The 17,501-nt window shown below is 43.6% G+C and overlaps 1 protein-coding gene across 1 annotated transcript in view; it reads left to right on the forward strand.

The window, feature by feature from the left end:
• Positions 1-5,583: 5,583 nt before the first annotated feature.
• The window catches only part of ST18 (ST18 C2H2C-type zinc finger transcription factor), a 184,650-nt gene continuing 172,732 nt past the window's right edge, over positions 5,584-17,501 (forward strand). Inside the window, exon 1 of the mRNA XM_078685664.1 lies at positions 5,584-5,761. Within this exon, the coding sequence (XP_078541790.1) occupies positions 5,584-5,761 (178 nt within the window). The remainder of the gene's footprint in view (positions 5,762-17,501) is intronic.

Raw genomic sequence — 17,501 nt, forward strand, 5'->3', positions numbered from 1 at the left:
TTGGGCTGAAGGGCAATGGGCCCCAAGCAGCAGGACACTGTTGCAGCCCCATCCCCTGAATCCGGACTAGAGACTCACAAAGCACTCCCAGAAATTCAATTACATACAGAAAGCAGTACTGGATTTCAAACGACCCTGGAGCCCAAATTGGATACACTGACCACTGAGGTGGTGAGAATAATTAGAAGCTGAGGGACCACATGAATGCAAATGAGTCTACGGTGGCTGCCTTGTTACCTCTGAAAAAAGTTGACGATGCCAAGGATCATTCACGTTGTAACAACATATGAGTTGTGAGCCTCGTGGAGCATGCAGAGGGCCCCAGCATCGAACTCTGTCTGGAGGAGTAGCTGGGGCAAACTTTCCTGGGAAAGACACTCCACTTTCTTCTTCCTGGAAAGAGCCCTCAGGCTACCAAACAAACCTGTCTCTCCAGCAGCACCACCTAGGAAGGTGGTAGCACATATATTCAATTATTGTGATGAAGATCATATACTGTAGTTGAACTGATCAAAAGTACCTTGGCTCATCGACAAATGCAACGTCAATTTTTACCCCGACTACACCTCTGAAGTACAAGAACACCAGGCTTCATTCCTGGAAGTCAAAAGACAGTTGTGGCAGCTCGAGTTCAAATGTGCCCTACAAGTACCATGCACAGGGGTACCACCGCCCTCTGTACTACTGTAGAGGAGGTCTGGGCATGGCTGGAGAACAAGGGGTGAGGGCCTTCTTACGGTGCGCTGAGATGGCACGGATGGCTGGTTTCCCACGAGTATGTTCCATCACTCCTCAGGCAAGATGAAATCTGGCCCAACAAAAAAACTGGTAGTAAAAAGCTCAAGTGGTATGGGAGGTGGAAAAATACAGTGCATTGGCCTCTTCCCGCATCTCCGCCCCTATGAGGAGGGAGCGGATGGACTCCTGGCTCCTGATCTTACACTGATGGATGCCCTGCTCCACTGGGACCCGGAGTTATGTCTTTGATAGCAGTGGGAGTGCTGTGACCCAGCATGTGGAGGGGATGCCCCCAGTGCTGCCCTTACAGTTTCCAGCTGGATTGCAGTCTGTTAAAGGCATCTGTCACCTACAAATAAGGGCCTGGCTATTTTGGGGGACTTCCTGTGATGCAGTGAGTCACTCACCTCTTCCACCATTGACTTTTCATGAACCTGGGGCCACTTCAACAGCCCTCCCATCATTTTCCTTGCCCCATTTGGGATTCACAGTTGGGGACAATGCAATCTCTGTGGCCTAGTTGGTGCCTTGGCATGGGCCGGGGAGTTGGGATATTGTTTTTGCATTGTATTTCTTTTTTCTCTGTCCTTGTTCTGCAGTTCCTGTAATGATGGCGCTTACTCTTATCTTATACTCATCTGGGATGTTTACTGGGGATGTGGGTGATGCAGGGTTCACACGACTCCTGGGAACTGCAATCTCCATCCCGTGTGATAGTAGCTGGGTTGCTCGCAGATATCACATTCTAACTTGGAATGTTTGGGGCATGGCGGGTTATATTAAGCGCTACAGAGTCTACCAATAAGGTGGCATGATGTGCATATCTCCTGCCTCCAGGAGACCTCTGCTCCGGTAGGCTGGCACAGTGATAGGTGCCACATTTTCATGTGATGCTATGGGAGTACTAATACGGGTGGCTTCCGGTGTGCCAGTTTCAATTTAGAATTCACAGGTGGACTCTGACGCAAGGTATGTGGAGCTTGAAGGGGTCATGGATGGTACACCACTGTCAATAGTGGTTCTTTATGCACCAAACACAAATCACTCAGCTTTGTTCGACACACACACACGCGCTATTTATCAATACACTTGCACATCTATCTGGGGTGGGCACTGCAATTGCGTGCCTGATAAAACTCTTGACATTACAGCAGGTATCAGGGGCCCAATCCAGCATGCTTGCTAAACACTTACAGCAAAGAGCATCTCACACAGAAGTAGATGATGTGTGGAGGCTACTTCACCCACTGATGACGGAATATCCATACTATTCACAGATCTGTGCTGCAGTAGAAGGCATGCAGCTTCGGGGGCAAAGGGTCATGTGAGCAACCTGAGACTTTGCTAGTAGAAACCAAATGATTAAAGTAATTTGAGTGTAGAAGGCAGACAAATGTGTGGCGTAGGACATACCATGTAGTGGGAAATAATGACTGACTGGTATACATGCATCAAAATCTGACTGATATAAGTTTTTGGCACCATAATGGGAAATAACACGTGGATCTGATTTACCAGGTCTAAGTTTACATTTTGCGGTCTCACTCTGGGGAAGATCTGCTCCCATTTATCACCTCCTTAGAGAGAGTGGCAGGGAGCAGGAGGCAGGGTTAGTTAGGGCATCAAAGGGCAGGAGAGGTTCTTGGCTGGCACAGAGGACATTACATGCTCCTCCTATGCCCTACAAGGGGTCTGGGGGCGAAGAGGGCATGCCGCTTTTGCAGCCTCAGCCACACATGATTTTACTGATATAAGATTTTCCGGCCAGTAAGATTAGGTACAGTGATTTGTACCTGGAAAATCCAGAATCAGGTGGCTGTGGCCTTTTTGATGGGTGCAGAGTAGTAGTCAGCCTCTGAATACTGCTCTGCTAGGTGCATAGACAGGTTTATGGAAGTAAGAGTATGAAAAGTGGCATTTCGATGGATATCTCAATCTTGAGGTGGAGGCCCCAGACTGTCCCTCCTTCCATTTTATTACCAAGTTTTGGCCAGGGAATTGTGATATGCTACAAAGATATGGTATTTATTTACTGTTTTGATGTGTAGCTTCTGCCACTGGATAGACTCATATTGTTCCAGACTTTTCAGTTATTCTTGTATGTTATGTTATGTTATTTGTATACTTCTATAGCGCACGGCCACTCCACTGGAGTATCCCGGCGCTTTAACGAAGACACCCAACCGAAGAAGGGGAGAACATAACACTAAAAGGGCGTACAAACACAGAAACAGCATCAAGATTAAGGGAAGAGCCAAGTCTTAAGGGCCTTTCGGAAAGACAGAAGACTAGAGGTCTGTCTTAAAGAGATTGGAAGATCATTCCAAGCATGAGGAGCTAAGTAGCGAAAAGACCGTCCTCCTGCTCTTGCCCGTTTGATAATGGGAACACTCAGTTTTGATAAGGACGAGGATCTGAGAGATCTGGGGGGGGTATACCAAGACAGCCGTTTGGAAATATATTTGGGGCCTATGCCATGTAGGGCCTTGAAAGTCGTGGTCAAAGTTTTAAATAGAATCCTTTTAGCAACTGGGAGCCAATGCAGTGTGGAGAGAAGATCAGTGGCTCTGGCTTTTCTTGGAAGACCAAAGATGGCTCGGGCTGCAGAATTCTGGGCGATTTGCAGACGCCTGACCAGGTATTTGGGAAGTCCCAGAAACAAAATATTTGCATAATCCAGCCTGGAGCAAATCAGTGCCTGGACAATATTTTTCTGTGCTGGATAGAAACTAGGGGGAGAAATTTACGAAGCATCCGCAGGATGCCGAAACATTTCCCAGTGAGAGATGAAATATGTGGTCCGAAAGATAGCTTGTTGTCAATCACCACTCCCAAATTTTTAGCTTTCACAGACGAGCTAGTGGGAGGAGACATATCTTGCGGCCACCAGGTTTTCCAATCAGGCTCAGATGTACAGCCAAAGAAGAGCAACTCCGACTTGTCGGCGTTGCACTTCAGCCCATGGCGCCCAAACCACTCAAAAACAGCACTCAAACAGCCGTTGACCTGGACACCATCAAACTGGCCATCCTTGTTGCTTACAAAGAGGAGCTGGGTGTCGTCAGCATAGCTGACAATCCGGGCGCCGAAAGACTCCGCTGTCACCGCCAGGGGGGCCATAAAGATGTTAAAAAGGAGGGGGCTCAGGATGGAACCTTGAGGGACCCCCACTTCAAGTGGTGACATTTCGGCGGAGAAGGGAGGCGCCCAGATTGTCTGCCGGCGGTCGGCTAAGAAGGATTTGAGCCAATTCCACACCGTTCCCCGCAGACCAAAGTCCCAGAGTCTGGAAAGAAGAAGTGCGTGGGGAACGGTGTCGAACGCCGCCGACAGATCCAGCATAATCAGTACCACTTTTTTTCCAACATCCAACTCCTCCCTGATGGCATCTGTGACTACAAGGAGCGCGGTCTCCGTGCTGAAATTTGCACGGAAGCCAGATTGAGTGCTATGCAACAGACCCTATGCTAATGGCACAAAGGACCCATTGCAAATCAGTTTCGGCCTGGGAGTCTCTGCAGTGCCATTGTAACAATGCACAGTGGAGGATTGGACCTGAATGAGAAGTCAATGACTGACGCTGAACACATATATAATGGAGTTTCTGTAGGGCAACCAGATATCTGGACCCAGTTATTATTGCCTTATAAGAAATTTGGCGTCTTGGAGCTTTACCTTTTTACCCAGTTAAATGGTGTATCACTCCGGTGTTTGTATTGCCTGAGAGGTTTGAAGCAGATCCTACATAATCTTATATGTGTTTGTAGAATTCATGCCGTAATGGCTATGTTAGGTCTTCAAGTATGTTATGGAATTCCATCTATTATGGATGGATATAGGATTACATCATTTTCTGCACTATTCCAAAACCCTAAGCTTGCCGCCCCGTGCAGGTAAGAGTGTGGATGGGGTGGTGGCTGATGGACGACTTGTTCTCAGAGGTTGGGGGATGGTGGTAGTCGACAGACATGACGTGCTCACCTCGGCCACCCCCAAAAACAGTGCTCTCCAGGGTAGACTCCTGTACCCCTATAGCTACACCACTAAAACCACCTATCCATGCAAGACACCTCTACTTCTCTCAAGCTTTGCAAGCTGGCTTTCCTGCAATCTACAGCTTGTAAAGGAGGGTGCTTAGAAACTAGAGAGGTAGGATTAATGGTGGTGTTTTCAGAATTACTGAGGCAGTGCAAACAACATAGGGGCCAAGCTGCCAATGCCTGGACAGACATATGCACACTCAAAAAAGCACGAGCAAAGCAGTTGCTTCCATGGAGCATCAATCATCACAAATGGCATGAGCATCTTCAACAAACCAGCAATCCATTGAAACTTTATCTGCAGCACAATCACAACCATCTGAAGTACCCAATGGCAACCTCCCCATGTCCTGGCTTAAATTACTAAAGACCCTCTATACATGCCTAACACACTGCACGCTTGTTTACACTTCTGCAACATTGTTGATATCTGAAAGCAGTCCTGTTTAGAAGTAATTCACACACCAGTCAATCATATTTTTCCTTTTATTATATAAATAACTAATGTTAAGTATTTTGATTTATCCTTAGAGGGTTTACTATCGGATTATAGGCAAATGGGCCACAATATGGCTACCATAGGGAAAGAGCCTAAGATATTTTTAAAATGTGTATTTTTACTCATGGCATTTTTTGATTTGAGCAAGAAATCTTTATTATTATTTATTGAGGTACCTCTTATTTTGACTTTTGAAAATACATTTCTATGTTATGTGTTATGTAGTACCGCACATATACATTATTTAGTGGTGTTGTCTTATGCTCAGCATGTTCCTCTTATGTCTACAGTGCATATAACTGTTCTATGGCCAAGAAGAGGAAACCTCATGAGCAGGGCGCTGGAGCTCCAGTAAACAAGAGAAAGTCCCTTCTAATGAAGCCTCGTCACTACAGCCCAAGCACAGAATGTGAGGAGGACAGCGGGGAGAAGGCCGGGCGAGGAGACTGCAGCAGGATTGAAAAAGAGAGCTCCTCTGACACAGGTGCAGAGAACATCATGTGATGTGAAGATGGTTGTGTTAGGTATCATCACAGCTAGGAGTGATACCTGTGAACAAAAGACAGTTAGCCTAGTCTGACAGTTTGCTTGTAGGTGCTTTACACAAAATTCCAACATACATTGCACCAAGTTTATCACCTGTAGATACCCTGAACCTGTAGAGAACCCATACATGTCTGAAACCCCCATGCTCTGGGGGCAAAAAGAAATAAAGCTGGTGGTCTAACCTTCACAGGGATATGTTCCTGCATTGGAGAGGCTGAAAGGGAATTACAATGTTTTTTTGAACAAATGCTAAAATCTGACAAATGTCATGTTCAGCTCGATACCCCAGCCAGCCAATCAAGAGCAGAGAGGTATGCTAACCACTGAAAAAACCTTAGGTTGAGTACATGCGAAAATGTATAGTTTGATAGATTTGCACAAAGCTCTGTAGTGATACCTGCAACAAAAATATAGGTACCTTAAACCAGTATTTCGCTTGCAGTTGCACTCCAAATTTCCAAAATACACTGCACCCAGATTATTTTCTTTGGGCACCCAGAATCCATAGAAAAGCCATGCATGTCTGGTACCCCCACACTCAGGATTCCCAGGGGAGGGAAGTTAATGGTCAAGCATAGGGGGGGATTTGTTCGTGTATAAAAGAGGAGAGAGGGACCCAAAAATTCCCACAGGGTACCGAAAGACAATTTGTTCGTGCACAAGGGAGATACACCATTTTGGGGAAAAATTGCAAGAAATCTGACAAATGTAATTTTCATTTTGTTCTCCTTCCAGCCAATCAGAGTGAGAGAGGTCTGACATCCGGTGACGGAGATCTTACACTATGTTGATGTTAAAATGAAATGTTTGTGGTATATTTCTATCTAGGTCAGGGGTGACACTTGCAACCAAAAGATAGGTAGTCTAAACTGGTATTTCGCTTGAAGTTGCTTTCCAAATTTCCAAAATGTACTGCATGTAGTTTATCAGCTGTGAGTGCCCTCAACCCAAGGAAAACTGATACATATCTGATATCTCAAACCAGGGGTGACTCTTCCACTAGGGCGGAGGAGCGTCGTCCCCCTGCTTTTTTGCAGTGTGATAAGGAGAAACATAAAATGGTAATAACTGAAAGTTATTACCATTTTTTGTTTGGTTGCCGGCGGGCGGGTTTGCGGGGCTGCTCTGCAAGCAGGGATGGGAGGAGTTGTGTGCCTGCCCCCTCCAGTGTGCGCAAGGACTGGGGCCGCCCAAAACAGTCATGCGCACTCTGCCCTTCTCCATGCTGCATGGAGAAAAGGGCCTCCCAATAAACCCCTGGCTGGGCGGCGTCCCGGCGTTGTGAATTGCTTAGGGGAGGGGCCTGGCTGCCTGCTTCTGCTTTCTTTTCCTGCCGGAGGCAGAAGAGCAGGAGCATAGAAGACGCGGGACCCGGCCAGCGTTTTTTTTAAAATTCTTTTTAAATTAACCCCCCTCGCACGACCCTCCCTCCCCGCACGACCCCCCAGACCTCCCACCTGCCAGCCAATGCTGACCTCGACTGTCTCAAACTCAGAATACCCATAGGAACAAAGTTTGGGGTCAAGCCTTGGCAAGGATATGTTTCTGTATGATGTACACTGGAGGGAATTGCAATGTGTTTATTTAAAGGTGTTACATACTTCAAGAACAGTGTGCTCTACTGGCTAGCCTGTGATGGCAGGAGAGGTTTGACTTGATTCAGTAGATTCCTTATATCATAAAGCATTAGAAAAGATACTGTTTTTATTCTTTCCATGTAGTCCAGAGTTTGATATTTGTCATCAAATGGCCAGTAGTTATAGGCAGTGATTCTGGCAAAACTTTTGTGCTTTGCGCTAACCCTACATAATGTATTGAGAAGACTACACACTTTAGTTCAAAACACAAACATTTCCCTTATTAGCATTTCAGGATATATGCTTTGTTATTTGTTAAAAGCAGCAAAATATTGAGCAAATACATTGAAAAAATGCAATTAGCTCCATATATATCATTGTAATTTCAGGCTATAATGAGATATGTATGTAGCGTCTGCAGCAATACATAGCCCTAATTGTGTATAAAATATAGTTTGCATCAGTGCACAAAAAGTCCGAAAAAGAAACATATATTTAAACATAAAGCTAACTGAAAAATAAAACAAGCATTTACAATGCAACGGTCTCTCCTTTGCAAAAGTTAGAGCTATTGGCATTGTAAAAGACAACATTTTTATTTATGTGTTGGTTTTGAAAACAGATAAATAAATGGCATTGTCATTTACAATGACAATAGCTTAATCTCTCGCAAATGATGATGGAAGATAAGGTTCAATGGAGACAAATGCAGAGTCACAAGGCAAAGAGAAGTCTTTGTGGTCACAGAGTAGGAGACTAGGGGATATTGACAACCACCTCAAATTCCAGCACACATCGAAAACATGGCTCTTACCACTCATATACCTTTTCAAAGTAGGTATGAGAATGTGCAACTGCAACTATTCAAAAACTTCTCTGTAATAGCTCATGCTCAAACCACAGCTACCAGTTTCCCACATATATAGAGCACATCATTCATCACAACACATACTGTAACCATATCAACCCTGGACTGGCCAGCATGACCATGACGTGCACTGCAGAACAGCTCCTGTTCTGTTCTGCCACGTCATGGGTGGCAGCTTCTGCTGTCAGCTGCGCACGTGCTTCCAAGCCCTGCCGCGGATTGCCACAAGGGGGCGCACACGGTCTCTCCCTTGGACAGCACCAGCGGCGCTGCACCCTCTCACTCGTGGGACTTGTCCGGTGTTTGCGATGCTCTGTTTACTTGGCCATCCGAGCAGCATCGCCATCCAGGGAACATTTCATTTCCTAGTTACTGATTGCAGCGACCTTCGCACGGGCAAAGCCCGAGCTTCGCAGGCCCTCGACGTTGATTTTCCAATCTGAGCAGAGTAAAAACGGCGCCTCGAAAAGCTTCAAGATGTGTGGCTCTTGCCAAAGGGTCATACGGGGACACACGCAAACTCAGGAAAAGCACATTTTTATTTTATTTTCACAGGCGCGGCTGTCAATAAGCGGCGCTGCCTTCTCGCAGGGCTGACGGTCGGAATCAGTGTTTGATGTTCGCACCGGCGCTCATTTTTGGGACTTCCTTATCAGACTTTGACAAAAGCAGGAGAAAGGCAGAAAAGGGAGAAAGGAGGAGGAGAAAATATGGAAAAAGTGACAATAGGGAAGGCATAGATAAAACAAGGCACACATCCACCCGCCGGACCGCAATCATCCCACCCGCCCCAGCTCCATGGAAAAAAAAATGGCGGCCGCAAACATCCAAAAAAAAAAAAAAAGTAAACACCCACATGTTCATGACGGCAAAAAAAGGTGCAGAGCTTAAAAAAAACAGCGGAACGCCCACGAATCTGCTCCGACAATTATTGACACATCTCTCTTCCAATGGCTAGCCTCCATTTATGGAGCTAGCCAATGGAATAGAGAGGCGGGTTAAAGCCCCGTACTGAAGATCAAAAAATTTCGCCTGCGCGACACTGCTTGCGCAGTGAACGCCAGACGAAACCTAAAAACAGCACTGTGATGTGCAAACACCGTGTCAGTGAAAGGGTTAAATGTAGTTGGTTAAGAGAAACTAAGCACAATAAAAATGTCTGTTTTGCAGACAGCCTTATATATTGTAACACATTTTTGAAAATACGAAAAAGACTATCATCCTGATTATGTCTATAGGTGCTATTTATTGCACCTGATAAATACCAATACCACAAGGTATGTTAATAATGAGGGCAGTAAAAAGCACCTATGTTGTGTTTCTGGGAAATAACATGCGGTTTTGCTTTTAATGCACAAACATCTGAATAATATGGAAAATACTGTATGGTTTTACCCCGTTAAATCTTGGGAGGCTTGACATACTGAAATTTAAGAAAGGTTGAGGAATTCAATGTGTCCGATAAATACATTGCAACTAAAAAATTCTGATCTGTGCACAAAAAGGGGTTCACGCAGGAGTCAGAATAAATCGACAGGCTCGGAATCAGGCCCTGTGTATAGTTAAACAATAGGTAATGAAAAGGTTGTGCTACCGCAGAAAGTCAGTGATCTCACTGAAAGGTATTTTCATACCTGTAAATGGAGGTTAGTTTGGGCTACTTTAGGAACAGCAAATCTTACCTTGTCATATTCAAGGATACTTGAACAGCATAGGGCATGACCCTGGAATGAAATGCACACCCTTGCAAATACTGAAGATTGTGAACTCCATAGGAATCTAAAATGTTTAAAATAACCAATTAATTATGTAGAGAGCTGAGTGATGGTATTGATGTGCCAGAATTTGTATTTCTTTTTGATAAAAAGTATGGCTTGGCCACCATAAGAATGCTGTATTGCGGCATTGGTTCAATAACTGCGGGGTATATTATCAAGAATGGCGTTACAAATTATCGCCGTTTTAGCGGCGGGAAACTGCCGCTAAAGCGGCGATAATGGGCTTGATAATATGCTCTTGTGAATTCCCCTAGAAACCCATGTTCACACCAGAACATGGGCTTTTATGGGAATTCACAAGGGCATATTATCAAGCCCATTATCGCCTCTTTAGCGGCAGTTTCTCGCCGCTAAAGCGGCGATAATTTTAAATGCCGTTCTTGATAATTTGCCACTTCGTTCTTAAGAGTATATTGTCCAGTAACAGGGTCAAGCTGTTTAGGTTGATGCAAAAGCACTGTGATCTGCCAAACGAGGAAATATGGTGCTAGGTTGTATTAAGGAACCCAGTGAATGGGTTTGGTACATTGATCCATTAAGCCTATTCTCAAACAAAAGAACTAAACATATAGTTTAATTTTCATTCTACAGCAGACCAGAATATGGAAGAGTGAGTGAACATTATTTTGTTGTACAAGCTATTACAAAAACATCTTTGGACATCAGTTAGAATGTTGAAAACCAATAGGCTTGCTGAACTATGCTGGGGATACCGTAAATTGAGTCTAACATATAAGATAAAATAGTGTACTGCTGAAGCGTGATGGAGTTTTGACATGATTTTCTGCTAGGAGGAGACGGGTAGCAACATTTTTTAAAGACTCACCATACACTTGACCATGATAGTACGATCATGTCTGTGGGTAAAAAAGTACTATTGTTGAGTAAAAAAAGTTAAGACACTGACATCTAACAAAAAAATAAGAATAATCCCAGTCTCCAGCGATTGATTCCATATTAAATTTAATGCTGGGTTTAGTACTGAGGCCAAGATCTTATAAAATCTTGCTGGCAAAGGATCAGCCGGGGACCCAGATTTGACCCTTTTTAGGTCACCTAGAGAATATTTGGCATCAAATGGCTTAAAACAAGACCACCGTTGCGAGTTGGCCAAGAGGGGATGGGAGAGCTCCCCACCTGTATGTGGAGGAAAGGAGGCATAGATTTCTAAAAAATGTTCATTAAAAAAAGTTGCCAGACTCTCACATAAGGTTTTAGAGGGGGAGGTGATGCTTTGTGATGCCTGGGGATATGTAAAGCTTTCCACAATCCTGAAGATTTCTTTTGCGGAATTATTAGAGGCCTTAATCTGATTGGCATAATACTCTTTCATAACAAGGCATTTCCTTCGATGGAAAGTCCTCAGAGACCTCCTATAGATAATCTTGGCTTCCGGTATATAACCCCATCGCAAGGCCCTTTCTAATTTCTTACAGGCACTCTTTAATTTTTGGAGCTCGTCTGTAAACCAAAGGGCAGAAGGGGTTTTCCTCACTGAGGACTTTCTTACAGCCGGAGCCAGCTTATCCAAAGTGGCAACTACTGATGTCTGAAAAACCATAATATCATATGAGGGATCTCCAGTTAAAGACAAAGGAGTTTTTTCCCATTCCATACCAAAATTAGCAAGAGTGATATTCCACAAATTCCTAGTCTCCTTGGTAGAGGGTAAACTTCCCTTTACTTTAGGGCACCTAAATATACCAAGGGAGACCAAAAAATGGTCCGACCAAGTCACCTGTTGGATGGAGTCAATGGTTAGAGTGTGATCATTAGTAAAAACCAAATCTAGAGTATGACCTCCTTTATGGGTAGCCGCTTGAACCTTCTGAAATAGGTTAAAGCCCTGAAGAGTGTCTGTCAACTTTATAACCATAGGATCTTCCAAAATGTCGGCAAGGAAGTTAAAATCTCCCAGGACAGTAAAAAATGAATATCTTGATACCAAACTATCAATATATTCATAAACTTCCGTTAAGTGTCTCATAGGGGAAGAAGGAGGTCTGTAGATAAGTAAACCCGACATTATGGGGAAATTAGTGCAAGAGATATTAAAGGATAAGGCTTCAATAGGACCAATGTCCTCCAATAATTTATAAGATATCTCCCACTTATCACGGACTATGATTGCCAGCCCGCCCCCCAATCTATTATTAGAGCGATTTGCAGCCACCAGCCTATAGCCCGCAGGAACAGCAAGAGCAATATCAGGTAGAGAGCAATCCTTTAACCATGTTTCCGTTAGAAAAACCACATCCCACGCTTCATTAACAATACTTAGCCATATGTCGTCAGCATGTTTAGGCAAAGACCTACAATTTATGTAACATGCCCTAATTCGTTCCCCTGTTTCTAGAAATTGTTGGGCACCCTTCCCATCCGTCTCAATATGATCTTGCTTGACCTCAGGGTTGAGACTGAATTTACAATGTTTACACCTTCCACCCCATATCTCTCCCCCCTCTTCCACCTCACTACATGTATCTGGGTTTACCTCATGGGTCTCTCCGCATGCGGGGGATGAGAGAGCTAGAAGTTCTGCTCTGGACCTTCTAATCACCAGAGACGATGCCCGGCCGGCAGCATGGCTAGCGCTAGTCGCGACCCAGGCGTGGACGGGCGCAGACGGGCTTGCCTCTGGCACGCCTCCGGCGGCATGTAGCAGTAGATAGATAGATAGATAGATAGATAGATAGATCAATAGATAGATAGATAGATAGATAGATAGATAGACAGACAGACAGACAGACAGACAGACAGACAGACAGACAGACAGACAGACAGACAGACAGATAGATAGATAGATAGATAGATAGATAGATAGATAGATAGATAGATAGATAGATAGATAGATAGATAGATAGATAGATAGATAGATAGATAGATAGATAGATAGATAGATAGATAGATAGATAGATAGATAGATAGATAGATAGATATATAAATAGATCATGTTGAATGTACTTTTTTCTTGCCTGTGCATTTGTCAAACTGTCATAGTTCAATATATTTTAGTAATCTCTCTATTTAACTGTTTTGCAGTGTGCATGTCAGCATTTGTTTGCTTGCTGTGGTGATCTTTGTGATAGTAATGCCTTTATTACTAACCAGTAAACTTCAATACTCAAAGTACTAGTCTTCCTCATCTTAGTCCTTTTGTATGTAGAGTGAGGACTCGATCACACCAGAAAGTATTAGAATAAGGAAGACGGATGAAGAGTAGGTGTGGGCGAAAAATTCCACTCAGCAGCTGAGTTTTGCCCACTCCGGGTTACACTTGTAATGCAGAATTCCTGCAAAACTCCGCGAACCGCCGCAAGGTGGAGTTTTTCCTCACGCACTGCTAGCCAATGGTAAGTTGGTGAGCTCAAGCAAGATATGACGTCCCTTAGCACAGTTTTTGACTGCCAGGACGGTGCCAGGCAAGATTTTCATAGCAAGGGCGGTAACGTTAGCAGTGAGAAAGCTGCTGCTTGAGATGAAAATCTACTCCAGTTGCAGCAAAGTTGCAGCGCTCTCTGGTGCCCGTGTGGTGCAGTTTTCCCTGATTTCAGAGTGCAGAACAAGCTCCTGGCACAAAAAATCAGTGCAAGCAGCGCAAAGTGCTGATTTCTGCCCACTCACAGAACTTTCCGGAATCCCACAGCGTTTTCATGTAACTCCCTGGAAATAAACCTCTGTGAGTTCCTCCCACCCCCACTGAAGAGGTAGAAATGGTTGGAACAGCTCTTTGTTTCACAGAAAAGGGTTGCCCTAGCTATGAATTAACTGATGTAGTGGTATAGGGTAGACAGGGTTCTCCAAAGTTGCTCCTGGAGGGCTGGATCCCCTTTAGATTATTAGCATATCCTATTTGGATAAATGTAGTTATTTTTAAAATCCGGGATGAATCCGTCTCTCCAGGACTGACATTGGATTACACTGTAGACAGTGACATTGAAAAATCAAAATAGTGCATTTGCAACTCTAGGACTGTCATGAAAAGCCACAAAGAAGTAAATATGACCGACAACGCAGTTCAATTTCCAACAGACTAATTCCTGCATCCAACGCCAAAGACATAATACTTAGAAGAAGCTACTCAGAGTGTTTCCTAATTTCTTGCAGGAATAATACAGGTAGCTCAGAGTTATCAGTTGCATTCTGGTATTTGTAGTGCTTACAACTGAACACATTTTAGTAAAAGAATCCAAATGCAATGGAAAACATAGAATGGGTGAGCCACTTATGCTTGGAATCGGGAAATGCAATGGAAAACCTGGAATGGGTGAGCCACTAATGCTTGGAATTGCCAAATGCAATAGAAAACCTGGAATGTGTGAGCCACGTATGCTTGGAAACGCCAAATGAAATGGAAAACCTGGAATGGGTGAGCCACTAATGCTTGGAATCGCCAAATGCAATGGAAAACCTGGAATGGGTGATCCACTAATGCTTCGAATTGCGAATTTTGAAAGCACAGGCTACAGCCGCCGCCCGTGGAGGGAGTTCCGGTGGGGCAGAAAGGCGGGGCGGGGGAGGGGCAGGGTGTGTAGTGCTAAAAACCGGAATATGGATAATTGGTTGGAGGTAAGTAAACAATTTAATTAATAAAACGAATTTCACAGCGCGCGCTGCATCGCATTTTGTGATGGAGTGCGCGCTACGAAATTCGTTTTATTTATTAAATTATTTACTTACCTCCAAATATCCATATTCCGGTTTTTTGGACCCCCCCCCACCCTGCCCCTCCCCCGCCCCGCCTTTCTGCCCCACTGAAACTCCCTTAACGGGACGTGGCTGACAGGCTATTTAGTTAAGAAAGATAAGGAATCATCTTGATGTCACCCAATGTTGTTAAAATTGCTTTAAAGAAGGTGGGAGTTTAAATGTGGGATTTGTTCTAAACACATCCAATATGCCAGTCCTTAGTTCACACATTAGGTTGAGGCCAGTGTGCTAAAAATGTATAATGATCCAGGGCTTTTTTTGTGAGAAGCTACTTTATGAAACTACAGATATTATGCTTCCTCCACTCACATGCTGCAAACGCTGCAAACGCCTGCTTTGAAGGCAGATTCCAAAACGAAGGGCTGTTAAAAAACCAAATAAACAAAAAAAAAACAGTACAAAGCGTGAGGATGATGGCGGGTTAACACCGCACTTTTCACTCCGCCTCACATATTATACTAGTCATCTTTTCGCTGTTTGAATCCCACTTTCAGAAGAATAATTGATAAATATTTTCTCCTAGTATATAACAAACAGATGATACAAACAATTATTGAGACTGGAATCCAAGCCCAAAAGGCCAGCACTTTGGCAGCGCTAAAGGGGGAAATGTATTGTGGTGCACATGTGCATTTCTACCCCCCTGTTATCTGCACTTAATAGGAATATTTTAAACTATGTAGCTAAGCAACAGAGGTAATTGTTGCTGTCTAGGGCCTTTGTTGGGAACTCTCACATAGTCCAAATATGCATAATTAGGCATAATGTCTATAAATCATTATTGTACACATGTGGGCAGTTAAGTGGATTGAGAGAATAGTTGAGTGAATTGAGCGTATTCACGGAGAAATGCTTTTTATTTGTTTTGTGCTGTCCACGATACTTTAAAATTATCACAGCCCTCCTCTTTCTCTTAATAGCACGCAGTGTTACTGGGATAAAAACTACTTCGTCTGCTTTGCCAACTGGGAGCTGGGGTTTCTCGGTGAGAGTGTCGGGAGCAGACATAGCGCCTCGTGAAAAAAAAACATTCTCCTGTTTATCCAGCTTAGCTAGTTAAATGTTACATGTTTCGGTTCACACTGAAGGCGTCCCGGCAAGATAATGCCAGGTATAATAAGTGTTATTAAAGGGGCTAGTGTTGTGACTGAATTCACCTCTTCATCCAAAAATGCTTTTAGTTACTATGACAATATTTACTAGCTCCTGGCACTCCTGAAATAATTTTGGGGAGATAATTAGTATAAAGAGCGACGATGCAGGCTTTTTTTTTTTCAGTGGGGGTAGGTTAGGGGCGGGGGACCGTTTTGAAAAATTGAGAGGAAGTACAAAAGATTAATTCACCTACAATGAAGGTGTACTGTGAAGTTTTTTATTTCCTGCTGCTTCACCACACCCCTTGGTAAGGAGGGTTATTAGCACAATGTGCGCTGCATGCATGTTTACACTGTTCTCTGGAAACCTATTCCTGCATTTTACCTGTGAATGCCTCTGGGTGGCCAGTGCAACGTTTAATGTTTTAGAAACTTGCCATTTTTACTGCACCAGTCAGACAGAATGCTGCTCTGATGGATTTAAAGCGGTATTGTTGCCAGATCACAAAATGTAAAAAAAATTAAACAAAACTCACAGTGATTGCTACTTCAATGAAAACACCAAGAATACCAACCACAAAAATAGTAGTAATCCCGCAACCGTAGAAGTACTCTTACTAATAGGTGCAGGTTACTACTTGTTGGAATTCACAAACATTTCAAAAACTACACATGGAAAGTTGTGCCAAATACAGGGTTCCAGACGTGTGAGGCAATGGCATTTGACACCATCGCTGCAATATCAATTCCCCAACGCAGAGTTTAGAATCAAGCATGGGCTAAAGGTGTTCACAATGTATATATATTTTTTGGTTTTTTTTTTACTTTGGAGAAAATATTTTCACCTTAGAGAATTTTTTTACCTTCAAGTTTGGTGCTGATCTGTGTTCCCCTAACCCTTTTCTGAAATAACACTCAGACTGTTCCCAGTGTTGGAAAGGGTCGGAGCTGGGTTTGTGAATGTACACAAACCTAAAGTTTGTGGACATCACAAACTTACATGGCGCACGCTGGCTTGTTCCGCCCACTTCTCACCACCTGCATGGGAGATACTAATGCACATTTCTTCGCACTTGTGGCAATAATATATAAAATATGCTATAGTAAACCTATTTGGCCCTGCCAGGATTTCTTGAGTAAATTCCCAGATGGTGTAAATGAAGGCAATTTCGGCTGTAAACAAACATTTATGGTCGAAAATGATTTTGTCTCATACCCTCGATAGCTTTCATACAACAATTACAGTATATACAAGGAAAATCGAGGGTAGCTGTTACCAACATCTTTGACATCATACCTTTGTGAAACTTAATTGATAGCATGAGGTTTGAGGTCAAGCTGCCTGTAACTACTTTCCATTGGCTCCAACCGGGTCTTCACTCAGACATAAAATAGGTGGGGAAAATATATTAGCATGGTGGAGGTGGCATCAAATATCAAATACATTTAGTTTGCTCTAATGTCACTTAAGCACCACTAGTGTCAAATTATGCATTCTATTACAAGAAGGAGGCATGGGCAGGAACATATATTGTGCATTGTATTTTCTACCTTAGTAAAATGGGTTCATTGGAGTGCATCATCCCGCAGACATAGTGGTTCAAGCAACACACTTATCCTCGTATATGTAAATTGTATGTGTGAAGGTATG

This window comes from Lissotriton helveticus, chromosome 4_1 (genome assembly GCF_964261635.1).
Source record: "Lissotriton helveticus chromosome 4_1, aLisHel1.1, whole genome shotgun sequence".
NCBI lineage: Eukaryota > Metazoa > Chordata > Amphibia > Caudata > Salamandridae > Lissotriton > Lissotriton helveticus.